The sequence below is a fragment of the Sphaerodactylus townsendi genome, linkage group LG03 (genome assembly GCF_021028975.2).
Source record: "Sphaerodactylus townsendi isolate TG3544 linkage group LG03, MPM_Stown_v2.3, whole genome shotgun sequence".
NCBI classification, from domain to species: Eukaryota; Metazoa; Chordata; class Lepidosauria; order Squamata; family Sphaerodactylidae; genus Sphaerodactylus; species Sphaerodactylus townsendi.
In genome coordinates, this window is record NC_059427.1 from 72,059,785 (window position 1) to 72,078,186 (window position 18,402).

General features: G+C 42.2%; 1 protein-coding gene across 1 annotated transcript in view; it reads right to left on the minus strand.

Moving 5' to 3' along the window:
* The window catches only part of KDM3B (lysine demethylase 3B), a 65,529-nt gene extending 47,333 nt beyond the window's left edge, over positions 1-18,196 (minus strand). Inside the window, 5 exon segments of the mRNA XM_048487352.1 lie at positions 807-931; positions 6,889-6,994; positions 7,912-8,025; positions 8,667-8,834; positions 17,847-18,196. Coding sequence (XP_048343309.1) covers positions 807-931; positions 6,889-6,994; positions 7,912-8,025; positions 8,667-8,834; positions 17,847-18,017 — 684 coding nt within the window. The 5' untranslated portion in view covers positions 18,018-18,196.
* Between the last annotated feature and the right edge of the window lie 206 nt (positions 18,197-18,402).

Sequence of the window (18,402 nt, forward strand, 5' to 3'; positions counted from 1 at the left end):
GATTTTTCTCCTGCATCAAAGCTGATATTCAACTTTTCCAGAGACAGAGGTGACTGTCTATTCCCCACTGTGGGGCAAGGTACACTTATAACTGGCCTTTCTTGCAGAGACTTAAAACAGATTACAAAATATAAAAATCAACTCAGACAGAATAAAATGTCCAATAAACAAAGCAATATGGCTGGGACTAAAATAATTAACAATGCAAACAACCTGTCCAAAGCATGATATACCATAATACAGAAAGTGGACTATAAAGGAGGAACACAATGCAATAATAGCAAGGAAATAAATAGAACACTGCCATGTACAATCCTATTCCTTATAACAATGTCCTCCTGTTTGCCATATTCTGCAGCTAAAACTATTTGAATTTTTCATAGTTTACTTGATTTTCATTCCATAGACAATTTGCACAGCTGTAGAAATAATTTTATTATGGTACAATATGTGAAACTGTGCATTAATTTAACAGGTACCCTGAAAATAAGGTGAATGGTACAAGAGGGCACGGGGTAGATGGTACTATTCTTGCTCTCAAAATACCACACTCCCCTAACCATTAGCAACTTCTACACTGGTTCCAATTTTTCTATGGCTTTAATAGAAACAAAATAAAAGATGTTCAGGTTTCTGTTGCTATAAGACAATGATACTATCAGGGTTCTGCACAGGCTAACATAATCCGTATTAGATGTCACAGTCCACACCAAGTAATCACAGTCTTTGTTCAGTGAAATTAGGAAGCCAAACTCAAAAAAAGAGAGAGCAAGACAGAGACAGATAGAGAGAGAAATGCTTCTCACCTCATTCAAAACCACCTCCATCAGACGGGAAATGGGATCTTGACAGCTCACAACGGCAGAAACCCAACTGTTCTCCTCTTCTGGCTGGTACACCTTCACTCTTTGACCCTGGATATTGTAAGGACCTGAGAAAAAGTTCCACACATCAGCCAAAAACATACCACTGCCTCAAGGACTTTCACAGAAAAGGGAGCTGGGATTAAAATCACGGATTTCTAATCAAGAGATATATAAGAGATGAAAAGACAAGTACTTCTGCCAGCAGAATAGAATTTTTTCTTTTTTCCTTCCTGCAGCAGTCCACTGAATTCCCTGGAAGACTGTTTCTGATTAATAAGAGGTTGTAAGGAATTTGGCGGGGGAAGGGGGTAAAGTGGTAGAGTATGCAGTGGAAGAATCTATTAAATCCTTTTTGCCCCTTCCCACTGGCAGAAAATGACCCTTGGATTTATTCCACTGAAAGTGTGGAAATATTTTTTTCCAGAAAAACAAAAACTTTGGAAGAGACTGAAGTATATCCAATACTCATTTTATGTTAGGTCTTGAACCTTGAAGCAAGAAACAGACTCTGTATTGTTGATCAGTAGCGTTTATTGATAGGCATTGAAGCACCCAGCTTGACAAAGCCAGTTCTGGCGAACGTGGCTTTTGCTATCCCCTTTATTTCAATGTTAGTCCCCCCTCCCATTTCCCAAAGAAATGTGAGAAAGAGTTAGTTTGGAGCTGAGGCGCCCCAAGGTCAGCAACAGATAGAGACAGAGCCACATGGCATCTTGCCCACACAAGATAACAGAAACAATCCAGGTTCTCATGAGACCAAGGTATCAGGGGAAGTCTAGCTATGTACTCAGTGTGTGAAGACATAAAGTAAAGATCAAGGAAAGAATGACCCAGAATGGCAGTGGCAACATATAGCAGGCTGGTTACATAAATCTTGTAGCAGTTAGGAATGCATCTCAATCACCTAGATACAATCCCACTGACACTTTAAGAATATGAAAGTTATCATGCCCATAATACAAAATGTAGAAGCAGAAACGCTTTTATTAAACAAGAGCCACAGATACATCCAGCATTAGAAATGGAGCTGCAAGCCCATGAATTTCAATGTACCTAAATGTATTTTAGTTCCATTAATTTGAGATAAATTAGAAAACATCAATACTACATCAAAGGAAAGTTTTATCTTCTAGAAGCAGAGTGAACTATTTTTGAGAGATAAAAACATAATACAATTAAGAAACAGAAATATATTTTAATCTTCTGTTGTACTATAAAAGAAACAGTAAACAGTGGGTAGAGCTAACTGTGAAATTTGCTTCTGAATACACATGGCTACAAACAGGCTATAAGTCTGGTTGAGAAGATGAAGGAATCTGAATCAAGTGACAAGCAAGACAAGGGGGTGTACTGCACAAAGGAGGTGCTTTTATGGTGCAGAAGCAACATAAAGCAACAATTTGGAAATATACTAAAGACGCTAATAGGCAAAAATGGACTTGCCCTGTTGCTTGTTTAGCAGTTATCTGGAATGATAGTTTGTGGACTACAAACGTTTAATTTAAAGTAAATACAGCAGTCCCTGAGGCCACCTGACTGTGAATGTGTTGTGCCCTTCTGCTCCCTTGATCCTGAACCTAGAATGTGGGTACCTTGTGATTGGTTGGAGAGGCAAGCAGATACAAGATCGAGATGCCTAGTCAACCTAGAAAACCACTCACCAGAACTGATGTCTTGGTGGTTAAGGCAGTCTTCAGTTATGATGTCGATGCCTTGGAGGCTTACAGGCAGGCTGTATGCATCTCTACCCACTGGAGCAGAAGGACTTCCTTCTACCGGGAGTAGGACATGGTGCTTCCTTGCTGATCAACATGGGCCTTGGCTGTCATATTTATGAAGATCAGCAGGTGAGCTTTCTATGAAAGGCTAAGAGTACCAGTGTCAAGGGGTCCAGCCTGGGATCAAGGACAACGAGGACTTTTCAGAAGACGAGGGACTCTATGGGGCTAGCCCATGGCTAGTCACCAGCCCACTTGGAAATATGCAGAAGGCTGAAGTCAGAGCTATAGGCCCAGCAGCACAGTGCACACCTTGCTGCTCAGCAGCAAAACAAGTCTTTGCAGGACTGCTCCTGAGAGGCAGGCTGTATGTGTGACGTCCCAGCACGTTACTGGGTGTGGAAGCAGCAAGTTCAGCAAATGCTGAACCTGCCAACAACTCCCTGATTCTTGGAAACCTGACCTTGGATTGAAGGATTGGCTTTTTGCAACTCCTCTGGCTTTCCAGATCTCAGACTGCTTGATTTTCCTCTTGGAGATTCCTCTGGCTTGTTGTCTCTTGGAACCAAGACACTATAACCTGACACCAGCAGCTAGCAAACAGCCAGAACAGCCCAGCCTGTCCGATGATTATGAACTCCAACAAATTTATGCTGTGTCTAGTTTCAAAGCATTTCCTCTTGCACTCAAACTGGATGTTGTCAACAGACTCCCCTGCCCTGCAGGCAAAAGTTTGTGGTAACTTCCAACTGGAGGAATATTGTGAGCTTTTCCCTTTTTGTACACCATAGAAAGGAGCTTTACAGTCTCTTTTGGTGAAGGATGTACATATGGCTAAGCTACAGGATGCTGCCCTGGTGATGGGAGCTGCCATTGCAGCAGGTGTGAGTGAAGTCTGGCACCTGGATTTATTTTGATGCCGAAAATAATGAGCCCCGGCTATTGTGTTAAGTTAATTAAGTCAGCAGGTGGTAATTAAATCAGCAGAAGTGGCTCATGTGAATGTTGGATATTTTCTCCTCTAGGAAAGAGATACTGCAAATGCTTGTGCCTACCTGCATGCCCAGATAGATGACAGATTATGAGTGAGCCGGCCACCTCTTTCAGTAGTTCACTGAGAATCTGTGCTGTGCTAATACTCCAAGGCTTAAAGCACATTCCTGCTCTCTCAGGCCTTGGATCTTCTGATAAGATTGTCCAGCAGCCTGGCCCATGGAATTATTTTGATGCAGGAAATAATCTTAGCTATCCCAACAGAGTAATTAAGGGCTCTCTGTTCATCTGAGGTAAGCAATTGGGGTGATAATCAACGTGGGGAAAACCTCAGGAGAGGATGAAAAGTCAACTGGGAGTGCCAGTACTGGAAGTGCTGGTTGCAACAGTCAAAGTGGAGGAAAGTGCAGACGAGAGCATACGCATGGATGCCTCTTTGAATTCCACTGACACTAGTAAGCCCCTTGGTTAGAGGGTCTTACTATGAACTGCAAGGACTCTATGTGAAAATGTCTTCTGCAGACCCACTTGAGGTGTTTGAACATTTCGCTCCATTCTTCATTTCCCTGGGGCTGAACAAGCAATATAGAGCATGTTCTGGAAAGTTTTTGCATCCCTTGAACAGACTTTACTGTCTGCATCTCTAAGAGTTGTCTTATGGCTTGTACCATGAGTGTATGTTTTTGGTTACACTTGGACCTGGGACAGGGAAGATTTTTGTCGAAATTGTGTGTAGAAATTCTATTGTGTAGCCTTAGCTGATGATGTTGTACAGTCTCCAGGCTAGAGTAAATGTCTGGAGACATCATTAACAAAACAGTATCTTCTGTTCTCTGCTGGCTTGGTGGGGTTGGGAATTCTCAGTCCGCTTGAGGGAAAATCTTAGTTTGTCCAAGGATGGCTGAAATTATCTGGAGCTTCTGAAGACAAGCTGTTTGCAGGAGCTGCAAAGGAATGGCAGGAGACGTGGCAAGGTGGGTTTAACTTATTCTCCTCTCTTCTGAAGCCTTCTGTTCCTCCCTCGTTTCCACTAATGTCTTATCCAGAGCTGTGTCTCTCAAAGTTCTTCTCTTCAGAAGGACATCCAGGGGAGGTTGTTTTTGGACAGCTGATCTACTTTCAGTGTTTCAGCCATATGTTTCCTTGAATCATGTTGGCCATGTGGGTTCTTCTAAGGAACTGCAAGCCAGCATTAGCCGCAAAGGTTACAACTCTCCTTATTTTCAGCAGAGCCTGTCTTAGTTTGATTGGGTCTGGATTCAGGTCGACAGGAGCTCATCCATTTAATGTACTGTTGCTCTAGAAAAGGATCAAGCAAACAATGCACCCTGACAGTTACTGCTAAGGCTTTATGAGCCCTCTTACTCCTATCTATCCATGGTGTCCTTGAGTGCATTGTCTCCATCTCTGGACAACACCATGCCCAAGAGAAATACTGCTACTGGGATATCTACAAAGAGAACCTGTAATATATTTATTGTAGAAGTAGGAAGGGAATACATGCTCTTTGGCACCTTGTGAAGGTTCATGCCTCCTCCAGCCACCGCTGGAGGTTTCTTCAGACTTCCTTCGGAAAGGTCACAATAAATGGGGTCTAAGTAAGATAGCAAAAGACTCTGGAATCTCCTTATTCTCAGGTAGTGAATTTTAAGTAAGGAACACCATCTTCTTGGAAGAGGCTGGTGCTGTACTAAGAGCCCACTACCATGGGCACTGCACTTCCCTCTCTTTCAGCCTGCACAGAATCTGAGAATGTGTGTGACTGATGAGAATCTGAATGGTTACAGGGGACAGTGTAGAGCTGCACATGGGCAACAGAAGGGGGTGGAGAGTTTTGTGACTTTTTGCACCTGGAGGAGCTCCTAGAGTCTCTGCTCCGGAAGTGCGCTGATGGTCTGGAGAACAGCAATCAGTTGCATTGGAGGGCCCTAGAACTCATTTAAATATTCTAATGAGGAAAGGGGAGGAAGACAATGAAGACAAGGGACTTTTCTTTCCAGATTTTTAAAGTCCATCCTAAGAGGGGAGGAAAAAAGGGAGCCAGATCATTGGGAACGCTGCACCTCCCCATAGTTCCTTCGCATGAGAAGTCTCAAGTAGCCAATGAGTATGAGCTCTGACACTTTTTTACAGTTTTTCTGTACCACCTGAGTTTCATTAGAGGGTTTTGGCATGTCTGAATCAGTCACTCACTTGCTCCAATGAATTTCCTCAGAAGCCACTGTCACAGCCCAGCCAGGATCAGATGAGCCCTGGGATTTCAAGGACTCCTTGAATGAGGAATGAAGATTGTGGCATGGTACCTCTTCCCCAGCTGGCAGCAGTGATGCCACTGGAGGAGATGGCCCCTGTGGGATCAGAGCCACAACCGGGAACCAGTACAGAACCAGCACTCCTCATTCCATTAGTGCCAGGCCAGCTGCAGAAAGTCCGATTAGGCCCCATGAACATTGCAGAAGACAGCTGCACAGCAACCTGAAGGGCAGGCGGTACAGCACATGCTTGGCAGCCCTGCACAGTCCCAGCCTCAACAATGAAAAGGAGCACTTACAGGAGCAGGGCTGACACAAAGATCAGGTGTATGACACCTCCAGTTGAAGGAGCTGAGTCCCATTTTTTAAAAAGGCTGGGAAAGGGGAGGCTGTGAGGAAGCATCTGATCATGGCTGACCTTGCTGTGTGTGTACTTGCTGATTAGTCTGGCTTCAGATTTGCGTACTGTCCCTTTGGATTTGACTCCTATAAAATGAACTCTTTGTGCTGAATTTGAAACCAGTGAGTGTTGCCTGTTTGTGTGCGTGCAAGCGCATGTCAGCCATGATTGTGGTGGAAGTACGGAACATTCTGGCCCCAGTCCAGGCTTGGTTAGGGAAGGAAGTAGGAGTGCCAGAAGTTCACTCAACCTAGGGTCTGTGCACACAATACCTGCTGTAGTAGTTGTTATTCTGGTTGCCGGATGCACAACTAATTTCTCCAGGCTATGATGGGCATTCTCATGGTCTGCTCTGAAAAGGTGCCAGGTTAGGCAGCTATAATGACTTAAGACCTTTTGGAATGTTTTGGCATATTGTCATGCTTTGCTCTTTCCTCAACGTAGATTTTTTTGGAGGGATAACTTTGTGGAACTTTGTTCAGCATGGAGCAAGGCAGATCATGAACTGGGACTTGCCCCCTAGCTGGATGTGGAAGAACTGTAAAGATCATTTGCACTGCCCTGCCTGTATAGCAATTAGGAGGCTTAACCTGTTTCAGCATACTTTCCTCCACTGGTGAACTAAAAATGCTTTAAAAATTAGAGACAGCTGGTCTTACCTCTGCTAAATATGTCCTGAAGCTTCTGTTCACTGATTAATGCATTGACAGCTTCCCTCAATATAGGCTGTTCTTGGAGAATCTGGTTCTGACTTTCTGTTGCCATCTGCCAAGAAATGTTTTGAATATGAGAACACCTGTTCACTTCAAGACATCCACTGAAGTGTGTTTATCCTGCTTTGAAAGGATGGTTCTGCCCCTTTTTGTTGTTCTTCTATGAAGCAAATTTCAAGACTGTTTCTCATGTTTTTAGCTATTCTGGTGCTACACTGCAGTGTACTTTCATTCATGACTATCCAGTTGCTTCACATGTACTTTCTACCACACAAAAGAACAGAATGTATTCCCAAGAAGCATTAGTTTCATTACATTTGTATTATATTCACAGTCTTCAATCAGAAAATTGCCTGCAAGAACACAAACTGCACTAGGCAAAGGCTCTTGACAAACATACCGGCACTATAGGGTGAAAGCCTTGTGACCAAAATCCCAAGCAATTCTATCAATTTCCTAGTGTTCTTACTTGCACAGTGAATTGAAATATGTCAAAATCCATGCAGAATAGAAATTTCCCAGTGTAACAGAATACTACAAGTCTCACATACCAGTTGTCAGATTCTAAGTCATTAAGTTTTACAGAATTAAGCTACACGCATTATTTTTTAAGTAACCCCCAGGATCATAAAGTAATTCAAGCTAAATACAACAGTGGCAATCTTTGGCATGGCAACAACAATTATGAACTGTTTGCTTTAAACAGCAGACCCTCATGTCTCATTACAAACTTATTCTGAAAATCTCCTCTGTTTCAAAAGTAGTTTGTCATGTAGCATGACAGCTACCATTTGAGAAACACAAGGTGGAGTGCATTTCTTTGGCTCCCCACCAAGAACTGTTATAGCCAACTATTATGGCCCTAATTCCTTTCTATCAAATGAACTTGAAAACCAAAGTCAGAGAAAATTCAACTGCCAGGATCATACATAATTAAATCTGTACCTGCAGTTTTAGAACGCTAAATACCTGGAAATGACGTAGTCCACTGGCATCAGACAAGAATCTCAAGTCTCGGTCCACTAGAAATTCTACTGGAACCACAGGACCCAAACCCAGCTTATCTACCAAAGGTGTGAAAGTCTGTGGATAAGAACAGAACAAAAATAAAGAGATGAAAACAGAAGGCAACACATTTCTTCGACTTGAGACTCTCTCAATAGTTTTCAGACTCCTCAGCTAGCATTCTGTGTTTTAAAACTTCTAGGCATAATGATGCCTCTCCTCTCTAGAATCTTCCTGGAAGATGAATGACTAACTAGAAACCATAACACAATCATCTGCTGAAGGCAATTCAAGTCAACTTACTGGCAAATAAAATGTCTAGTACCAGACAAACTCCAAACATATCCTCTGCCACCGTAAGCTTTTTTGTAATGTAAAACCAATATAGCCATACCCATATGCCAAGGAACTCCTCACATTATGAAGTCTTAACATTATGTACAACCTAATAAAAATGTATGTCTTTTCAACTGTGGTTTAGTTGCACTGGTTTTAATTTCTTCAGATCCATAACAGTTTAGATCCAAAAAATAACAACAAATATTTATGTTTTCTTAAGTGCAATCCTAACAAGAACCACAGTCTTGTAAATCTATTGAGCTTAGAAGGGTATAGCTCTGCTTAGGATGACATGCTACTTAGATGGCAGAATCAATATAGCATCCAGACTTGTCATGAAATACTTATTTTGATTAAAAGTAACAAGTGCAGATACTCACCAGTGCAGGCCAATGCGCAACTGAAATTCTAGTTCCTTGAAGCAGAACGGGGTCACTTCGAGGAACCCAAACTAGTGACCCTTCTAGCATCAATACTATCACTTCTTCTGCATGAACCTTTACCCAAGCATGCTGCTTCCAGTTGCATCGATCAAATTCCACAAATATCTGTAAGAAATTTCAGTACAGCTTCTTCAAATTACAAATATAAGCTTCAAGATAATTGCAAATAAACATTTGTAAGCAACCAAGAATCAGAGATCAGTCTCCACTGATATAATTTACAGATCAGTCATTTCTTTGCAATGTAAGCTATGCAAGTTATATTAAAAATTACCATTAGTCGACAATTCTGGACATCTTGTTCTCTAAACACACAGCACAAATCAGGTATACCATGTTATAGCCCTTACATGAAAATAGATGTGCCAGTTCTGTCCTCAAAATACATGCACAAAAAAAGATTAAACTAAGAATTTCCCATCATCTTGAAACTTACAACTTTCCACAGAAGGCCTCTCAGAACATAGTTCTTTATTTCTACCAAATGGCAACAATGGAAACTCCAAAGAACCCACAACCTTTCAACTCTAGAAAGCATCCTATACTATGCATGTAGACCTACCGTATATACTCGTGTATTAGTCGACCCACATATAAGTTGAGGCACCTAATTTTACCACAAAAAAACTGGGAAAACTTATTGACTCACGTATAAGTCGAGGGTGGGAAATGCAGCAGCTACTGGTAAATTTCAAGAATAACAACAGATACCAATAAAATTACATTAATTGAGGCATCAGTAATTGATGCTTCCTTCACTGCCCAGAGCTCTATTGGAGGAGGCACAGTTCAGTTCCCCCTCCCCAGGTGGATCTGGCTGCTCATACAGCCTCCATTACTTATTCGGTTAGAGTCGATCAACTTTCCCATCTCCCGCCTTTTGTTGTAGCCCTCTGCATCATCTAAAACTCTACTCCCTGGGTCTGGGAGACCCTCCCAAACAGCACAGGACACAATAGGGAAAGGTAATGAGAAAGAGGTAGTATGTATGTTGTTAAATAGGGGAATTCTTCTAATTTACTTCATATCCCATGACAGTCAGGCCCTCAATACACAGGCAGTCCTATCTCTGCACGCCTCTCAAAAAAGGTTTCTAGAGAGAGAATATATCCAAGAATGCACTAATCCCTGTGTCTATGCAGCAAAGTTGTGGAAAACTCAATGGGTATGAAATGTGGCCATAAGAAAGATGACTGGCTCAAGTAAAAAGGAAGTATCTCACCAGTTTCAAAAGAGCTATACAGAATGCTGATCTACTTCCAGGTCCAATTCCAAGTGCTGGTCATTAGCGTTAAAACCCCAGCATACATTATCATGGACCAATGTATCTACAAGATCACTTTCTACAATATGAGGCTACCCAATAGCAAAAGTCACTTTCAGCATTTCTGCTAAACTGACTAAGGTTGGGAAAAGACAGAGATAACTTCTGAAGCCATGGGGGAGGGAAATTAAGTTTTCTAGGTCTTTCAGGGGAGGAAAAATAAGTTTTTAAGAAACACTGAACTACACGCAATAGTTAATTTCCTTGCAAATCTAAACCCATTTTGCTGTTTTAACAACATAAATGCATAATTTATAACTTAGGTAGCATATAAAAATGTATCAATTGGCATATTTATGGAATTTAAAAGTATAAATGTCTCAGTTTTCTACAGACAAAATTGGCAAATCTACCCAATTTTAAACAGCTACTCCCTACGCAATCTTAGCAAATTTCACTAATTCCAAAAGAGAAAGAAAGAAAGGCTTTTGTCTCACTGAATCAAATGGGATTTACTTCCATGAAGACATACTACTTTAGACTGTGCTGGAACTGCAAAATGTCAAAAGAGGGACCAAGTCTGGACACTACCTCTCCTGCAACTGCAAACGCTGTGAAAGAGTTGCCACATTCCCTCCCAGATCACAATCAGCTAGATCAGACTAGCTCAGCACCCTGTTTCTGACAGGACAGTCAACAAGATGCCTCTGGGAGACTGACAAGCAGACTTCTGCTCCTCTCTAGTATTCACAGATAGAACCTGAAGATTCCATTTCTCTCTCATGGGCTTTCACACTTGGAGAGAAAGGAGAACAAAAATGATATGAGTTGGGGGGGCTGAAGGGTATCTCTCAATGCATGTCAACGGCATCTCTTAACCTCAACCCAACTGGTATGGGGAGGGAAAGAGATCTACATTTTCTCAGGCGCACAACTGTGGGATGGTAAGACTCTGGAGCAAAGGGGCTTTCCTAAGTCACAGCTCACTCCTTCAGAGCGGGAAAGTCATTTCTTCTCCTTCCACACCAATCTTTCTCAATTTTTCTTTTTCCTACATTCCTTTTCTCCTTCTTTCCATTTTCCTTCCTTAATCTAATGTTCTTTCCCTCAGCAATTCTTGATTCCTTTCGATTTACTTTTCTTTCTTTCTACCTCCCCCCATTATCTTTCCTTCCCTATTTTCTCTTTTTTTCCTTCCCTCCTTACTATGAGCACTGACCTTATTGAGGGCAGCCTCAATGATGGACTTCTGGGCGGTAGCAATGGGAAAAGCTTGGCCCAACCCAGAAAGGCGCACTTACCCAATGCAAAGGCTTTCCTCTCCCCCTGCCAAAGTCTTTGCCACCCACAAAGGCTTACCAGGGCTGCAAAAGGCAAGGGAAGCTACTCACCATCCCATTCCAGCAAGGCAGTGGCTAAGTCAAGGTGAAGCAGCTCTTGGCAGTATGTAGGGAAGGCAAGGCCAGCTCAGGACCTGGCAGAAGTGGGAGAGGAGGCAGAGAAAAATGGGTGGGGGGAAGGGAATCAGGGAAAAGAGAGAGAAAGGAGGAACAGGGGACTGTGGGGATGGGGGAATCGTTGCCCACATTCCCTCCTGATGCTGCTGCTGCAAAAAAAGCCTCTGGTTCAAAATTAAGCTTAACTTACTTTCAGACAAGCAGCTGGGGGTGGGTATAGGCCAGGGGTAGGGAACCTGCGGCTCTCCAGATGTTCAGGAACTACAATTCCCATCAGCCCCTACCAGCATGGCCAATTGGCCATGCTGACAGAAGCTGATGGGAATTGTAGTTCCTGAACATCTGGAGAGCCGCAGGTTCCCTACCCCTGGTATAGGCCAAAGAGAGTGATCTTTCTCTGGCCCTGTCCCCACCCTCAGTCTTCTCCTGGCTGCTGTTTTGCTAGATAAGTACGCTAATCTTAATTTTAAAGTAACAACAGGCTTTCCCCGCCCCCCCCCCCCCGCAGGGGGGAGGGAAATGTTGGTCACTTCCCCTCCCAGCTGCCATTAAGAATTTTTCTGTGTATCCCCCAATGCTCTACTGCATACCCTTAGGGTATGCATACCCCAGGTTGGAGAGAAAGACATTTAGAGAGAAATAGAGAGAAAGACATTTCAAAGAAGCCTGTTTTAAGAACACTGGAATAACTGAATTGTACTCACTAAAACCCTGTCTTTACAAAACATTTTCCTATTATAGCCAGTAATAGAGAGAAAGACATTTCAAAGAAGCCTGTTTTAAGAACACTGGAATAACTGAATTGTACTCACTAAAACCCTGTCTTTACAAAACATTTTCCTGATTACAAAGGAAAAATTCTTCAGGGTTTTTTTTTCCAGCATGTCACTAAATTCAAATTGGAAAAACTGGAAAAAAAAAACCCTCATTCTTTCACTTTACATATTTTGAATAAGTAAAGCATAAGTAAAATATTTCATACTTTTTTTTAGAACTCGATTTTTTTTAGAAAAATGTCCTTTTAAAAATGTACCTTTTCCAAGTGAATTTTTCTAGTTTTTTTCCAGGCCTTCACAGCTCTTGTTGGGGCACCTCCATTTTTGAGCTCCCAATACACCTCTAGTATTCTGGGACAGCATCCTAACATTTTGACACCAGAAAAAGCAATTCCTTTTCATTTTGGTTGTTGTTGAAGTTCTTCTGGGGGAAGGGGGACTGGGGAAACCTGCCTTTTATAATTGTTTTCAACATTAACCTCCTGTCACTAATGGGCTTCATGATTTTATGCTGTTTTATTGTTAATATGCTCCTATTAATTATTGTTGTCAATAGTCACTATCAATAACTAATGTGTTTTCCAAAACCACAAAAATGTCATAAAAGTTTTAAAAATCTGTAGCAATTGTTTAAAATGTTGTTAGCTAGTAAAATATATGATCCATTCCCAATACAGAAGCTGTAAATATGTAGACCCTTATCTAGTTATCATTGGCTCATTCCGCACATGCAGAATAATGCACTTTCAAACTGCTTTCAGTGCTCTTTGAAGCTGTGCGGAATGGCAAAATCCACTTGAAAACAGTTGTGAAAGTGGTTTGAAAACGCATTATTTTGCGTGTGCGGAAGGGGCCATTGTTAAACACTTAAACTTTGAATAACGTTATAATGCAAAAATGAAAGCCCAGCATTCAGTGGAAAGCTCCACTAATAGCAGCACTTTTTTTTAACCTGAAAAGTTCTAAAGAGTTTGAGACCAGCCCGCTCAAAATTGACTTGGCCTTCCATCTCTCCAAAGGCAGAGAAATTAGAACCCAAGCTTGCTGGGGGTAAAGTGTCAACAACCTGGGAAGACTATTGCAAACTACCCAACAATCTGCCTAGTACAGGGGTCTGGAACCTGCGGCTCCCCAGATGTCCATGACTACAAATCCCATCAGCCTCTGCCAGCATGGCCAATTGGCCATGCTGGCAGGGGCTGATTGGAATTGTAGTCCATGAACATCCGGGGAGCCGAAGGTTCCAGACCCCTGGCCTAGTAAATGTTGTAATGTGACATCATCCCCAAAATATAGCCAGTTGACACTAATAGAATCCTTTTTTAAAACCAAAAATCACTTGCGAATAAAAAAAAATAACCACAGAAATATATGACTTTTGCCAATAGGGTAGTTTTTCTGTACCATGAGTTAACTGTACAGAAAACCATTTTAAGTGCCCTAGACAGATAACCTGGAGAATATTCACCTCACCAAAGAGAGATATTTGTTGAATAGAAAGATACAAAGTACTGAATATTAGAAATTAATTTCAGCTGTTTTCCTTTAAAATTAATGTTAGCTGTCCAACATCTTTGCTATGGAACCGTTTTTGTTCTTTTAATTAAAAAGTAAGTTTTTAAAAGGAACCATACTGGTGTAAGTTATTCAGTATGCAAAAAAGGGGGTGAATCCACACAAATAAAACCTTCTACTCCACAAAGTTTTCAAGCTCTGGATATTTTCATATTACGAAACACAATGATCTCTGACACCCCACCTGCCCAAAAAATGCAGGATGTTTTTGACCAATAGATACAAGTGGAACAGCGTTTGGGGTACAAATATACCCCAAATGCAATTTTCATACAGGTGGTATGAGGGCTTTAACTGGGAAGAAAAAAATAAAGGGAATAAGAACTTAACATTTAAAATGGAAATCCACAGGAAAGATCTGTGTGCATTCAAGGGAACATAATTTCCATCAATTCTCTCCCTATCATGGCAGTGCTTAATCTTGCCCTCTTGCGGCACCTGGGGGTCCCCAATCCCCAAGGAGCAGCATTTCAGTAGTGTATTTCAAAGAGCAACACGGGGGTGGGGGTGACTGGGGAAAAAGTGAAAAATGGATTTTACAAAGTCATTAAAAACAAAGAAATTCAATCAGAAATCCTGCAGCATGATCATGCCAAGATCTAAGAGAAAGCTGTATGTATGCCCATATATTAAAACAAAGCTGGGGAGAGGACAGCATCGATACTATAATTACTCTTAATTTATACAACGAAATGTAACACCCTGAAAGCAATTTTAGATCATGATCAGTTAAGGTAAGACGATACTCACTACTGGATTCTAAAAGACTTCAAATATTAAACAGCAGAATTAGAGACTGGCACAATCTCTCTCATTAAAAATTATATATCAAGTTCTAAAAGGTATCTTTGCCAATTCCTCTTCCACTCACACTGAAAAGCAGTCCTGCAGGAAAGGGAGACCTGGGACCACCACAGGATGACATGCAGGGACTGTGTTGGTAAAGAAGAATTTGCAGAAATTGCCTCCTGTTTTGTGCTCCATTCACCCCACCCCACCCCACCCCACTACAGACCCCTGCACCAGATCCAATACCAGTCCCCAGCCTTCATGGCAGACTGTTTAGGAAATGGGGAGCAAGTTGATCAAGAGAAAAAAAAATCCTTTCTGCAAACAGCACTACAGTTACAGTATTTTGGATCCAAGTCTGTTTTGAAAGAGCTAAACAATTTTAAGAAACATTTCCAGAATTGACAGGTAATTTACCCTGTCAAAATAAGGGTCTACAATTAATTTTGGAAATAAATACCTGTATTGGAATTATTTTTAAAATTTACAAACAAGTAAAGGCCCATAAATCTCCTTAATTAAAGGCTTTTACAAGGAAAAAAGCTTAGGAGGTAATGACATCCTAACTATCCTGATTAGCAGGGCTGGGCAATTCCCCGGCACCCACATCCAGCCTCAGGGACACAGGGCAAAAACCATGTAAAAAGACTGCAGGTTTTGGTTTTCTAAAGAATATGGATTGGAAATTTTTCTGATGCCCTAAGTAGAATGCGATCTGATTTAATATGACATGAATGAAATAAATAAAATATAGGAAATATACCATCAGAACATTACGTCTCAATACCAGCAAATTTCTGAAATGGAATATTCAACCAGGAATACAAATAAACAAGAACTAAAATAAAAGTATGTATGTTTATAGACTGGAAACAAGCCTGTAGTACCTACTAATAAAGGAAGCAGACAAATGACTCAATATAAGCACATGACAACCGCAATAATTAGGGTACTATTTTTTTATTTAGTCAGGTCAAGTTCCATCTACGTTGCAAACTTCCAGAAAATTAATTTCTTCCAATTTTCAGCAATCTTTTATTTTATTTTTTGTCATCAAGTCATAGATGCAGGGTTTTCAAGAGACATTCAGTGGGGTTAGCCATTGCCTGCCTCTGCATCATTCCTTGGAAGTCTCTCATCCAACTATGAACCAGGGTCAGAGCGGAAAGTGTGTGACTTGCCCAAAGTCATACAGCAAACTTTCTTGGAATGAGTAGGGATTCAAACCAGGTTTTCCTATGCCCCAATCTGACACCTTAACCATTACACCATACTGCAATCTCATAGTTCGTTATAGGACTAGACTAACAATTGGTCAGAGTACAAATTGCTTCCACATTTGTTTCTCCACATAGTTTTACTTCAACAATTCTTAAGAATTCCTACTGTTTTGTTACCTCTTTTCAAAAGCTACAGAGGGTTTTTTTTTTAAATCAATGTATCCATTTCAGTTACAAGACCAATGGAGAGAACAGACTGTACATTCCCACTATATATATCCAACACTGAACTGGAATCTCTTGAATACTTATTCTCCAGATTCAGAACAAAACATAATAAAACGTGGAAGGAAACTAGTGACGGACACGTAAAAGTACTTATTTATTGGTTACCAAAAGACTAACATGACACTGGGCAGAGTCCAGAAATTCATCAGAGCAAGAACATTATGCTCTTTATGTTCCACTGCACCCAACAGTCCCTTTCAAGCTCAACTGACAAAAGCTCAATGGGGGGCAATTTTACTTCCCATTCCACTGCACCCCCTCCCCAAACCTTAAGGCTGTCTACATGAATCCTTCAACTTCGGAGGTCAGCTATCCAGGGGATAGAAGGATTACTGGAGGTGGGAGAAACATATCATGAAAACCACATATTTAAAAGCTTTTTGCTCTGTTCTTCAAGCCAACCCTGGCTGTATTACTATTTTCAGCTTAATCCGACTTTTTTCAGCTTCAGTTCTACAGAAACACTCAGCAGAGGCACAATTTGCCACTTACCTGCATGTAAAAGCAGCAGCACTCTGATGAGAAATTAAGTGACAAATAATATTGTTCATGGTATTCCTCAGCCACTACAATGGTATTCATTCAACTATTATCCCTTTAAAGGTAAGATAAAACAGTGATGTGGGAAACTAAACCAGCTACAGCTAGCAACCAGGACAGTACTGTGAAGGCAGAAGATATGGAAAGGCATTTCAGTAAGTATGAGGGAAAAAAGTAAATTGGTAGCTACTAATTATCTGCAATGCTTCTTTGTACCAGACCTGCAATACTTCTTTATACATAAGGAAAGTTACTCTAATCCAACCCAGTCATTTCAGTGGACTTAGACCGGAGTAACTCTGCATAGGAATGAACTGAATGGTTTCTTTAGGTTGCCTACTACTGCCACGCCCAAAATAAGTTAAAGGGAGATATCGAATTGTCTTGGAAAGCAAGAGCTCAGTTGTGTATATAAGGCTTTCACATATACCACTGTGTAGACAACAACTGTATCATTATAATAAAAAGAGCACTGAACATCCATCAGAAACACTAAAACCAATTCAAATCTGCAATACAATATAGATTCCATTAAAAACTTGCACTTCAGCAAGAAGCTAAATCCCCACACGGATAAAGCCTAGCTACGCAATAATTTGGAGCTATCTAGCAAAATGCCTTTTAAAATAATTGTAAAAATCAGATTACTCCTTATTGTTCTAACTACTGGAGATTCTGTTACTCCATTTCTGAAGACAGACAACCTTCCCACACAACAGCCTAATAACGAAACAACTCTAAGCACGTGATCCAAACTAGAAAAAAATAAGTTTTACACACTTAACGCAGAACAATTAGACAAGGATTACCACTGAAAAGAGGACTAGTTGACCTCTCTGCTGAACTACTAACCCTCACACCTCCTTTTTCCTTTTAACTCTCCCCCCAAAACCCCCACATACTCTGAGACAAACTGACCCGTGTAGTCAGCGCTTTATTCAACGAAAAAGAAGAGAAAGCCCGCCACAAACACGGTATCCGAAACCCGAGATCGAGCGCAGGCAGCTATCTTGCAGCCAACAGCAGCCCTGCAGGCCCCCAGATAAGGAGGAGGAGGGCGACGAGGCTCTTATCTCGGCCAAGGAAGGAACGAAGGGAAACCCCTCCCCCCTCCCAGAGACCAAGCAGCAGAATCAGCTCCACAACAACGCCGCACTGGGCAAGCCCGCAGCACCTCCCAGCCACCCACCCAGCCGTGGGCCTCTCACCGCCAAGTCCTGGGGCACGGCCCCACTCATGGCCCGCACGGTTCCGCTCCGCCAGGCCCGGGAGGGTAGCGCAGGCCCAGGCTCCGGCCCCACCGCCTCACTCTCGCCCGGACCCGCCACCAGCAACAGCAGGAGTCGCTTCCCCACGGGGGAGGCCGCCGCGTCCGCCATCCCGCCGGGTAGGAGCCGCCTCCGCCGCTGCGTCCAGGAGCCCAACGGCCGCCGCCAGAAACACCGAGCGAGCCAGCGACAGCCCTAAGCGGGGGCCCCCCCGGACACAGCCCGCTCGATCCCGGCGTGCCCCGCGCCAGACGCTTCCCTCCTATCCCGGCGTGCCTCACGGAAGACAGACCCTCCCTTGTCTCGACTTCCCGGCGTGCCTTGCGCCCAAGCCTTATTTATTTACTTCTACGCTCCCGGCATGCACGACGCCCGAGCCGTTTGCGTGAGGGAGGAAGTTTTCCTTATGGTGGGGGAGGAAGTTTCTAGGCAGGGGACCTGCGATCTGCGTCCATGACGGTTAAAAGCAGAGCGCGGAAGTCTGCCGGTCATCTCG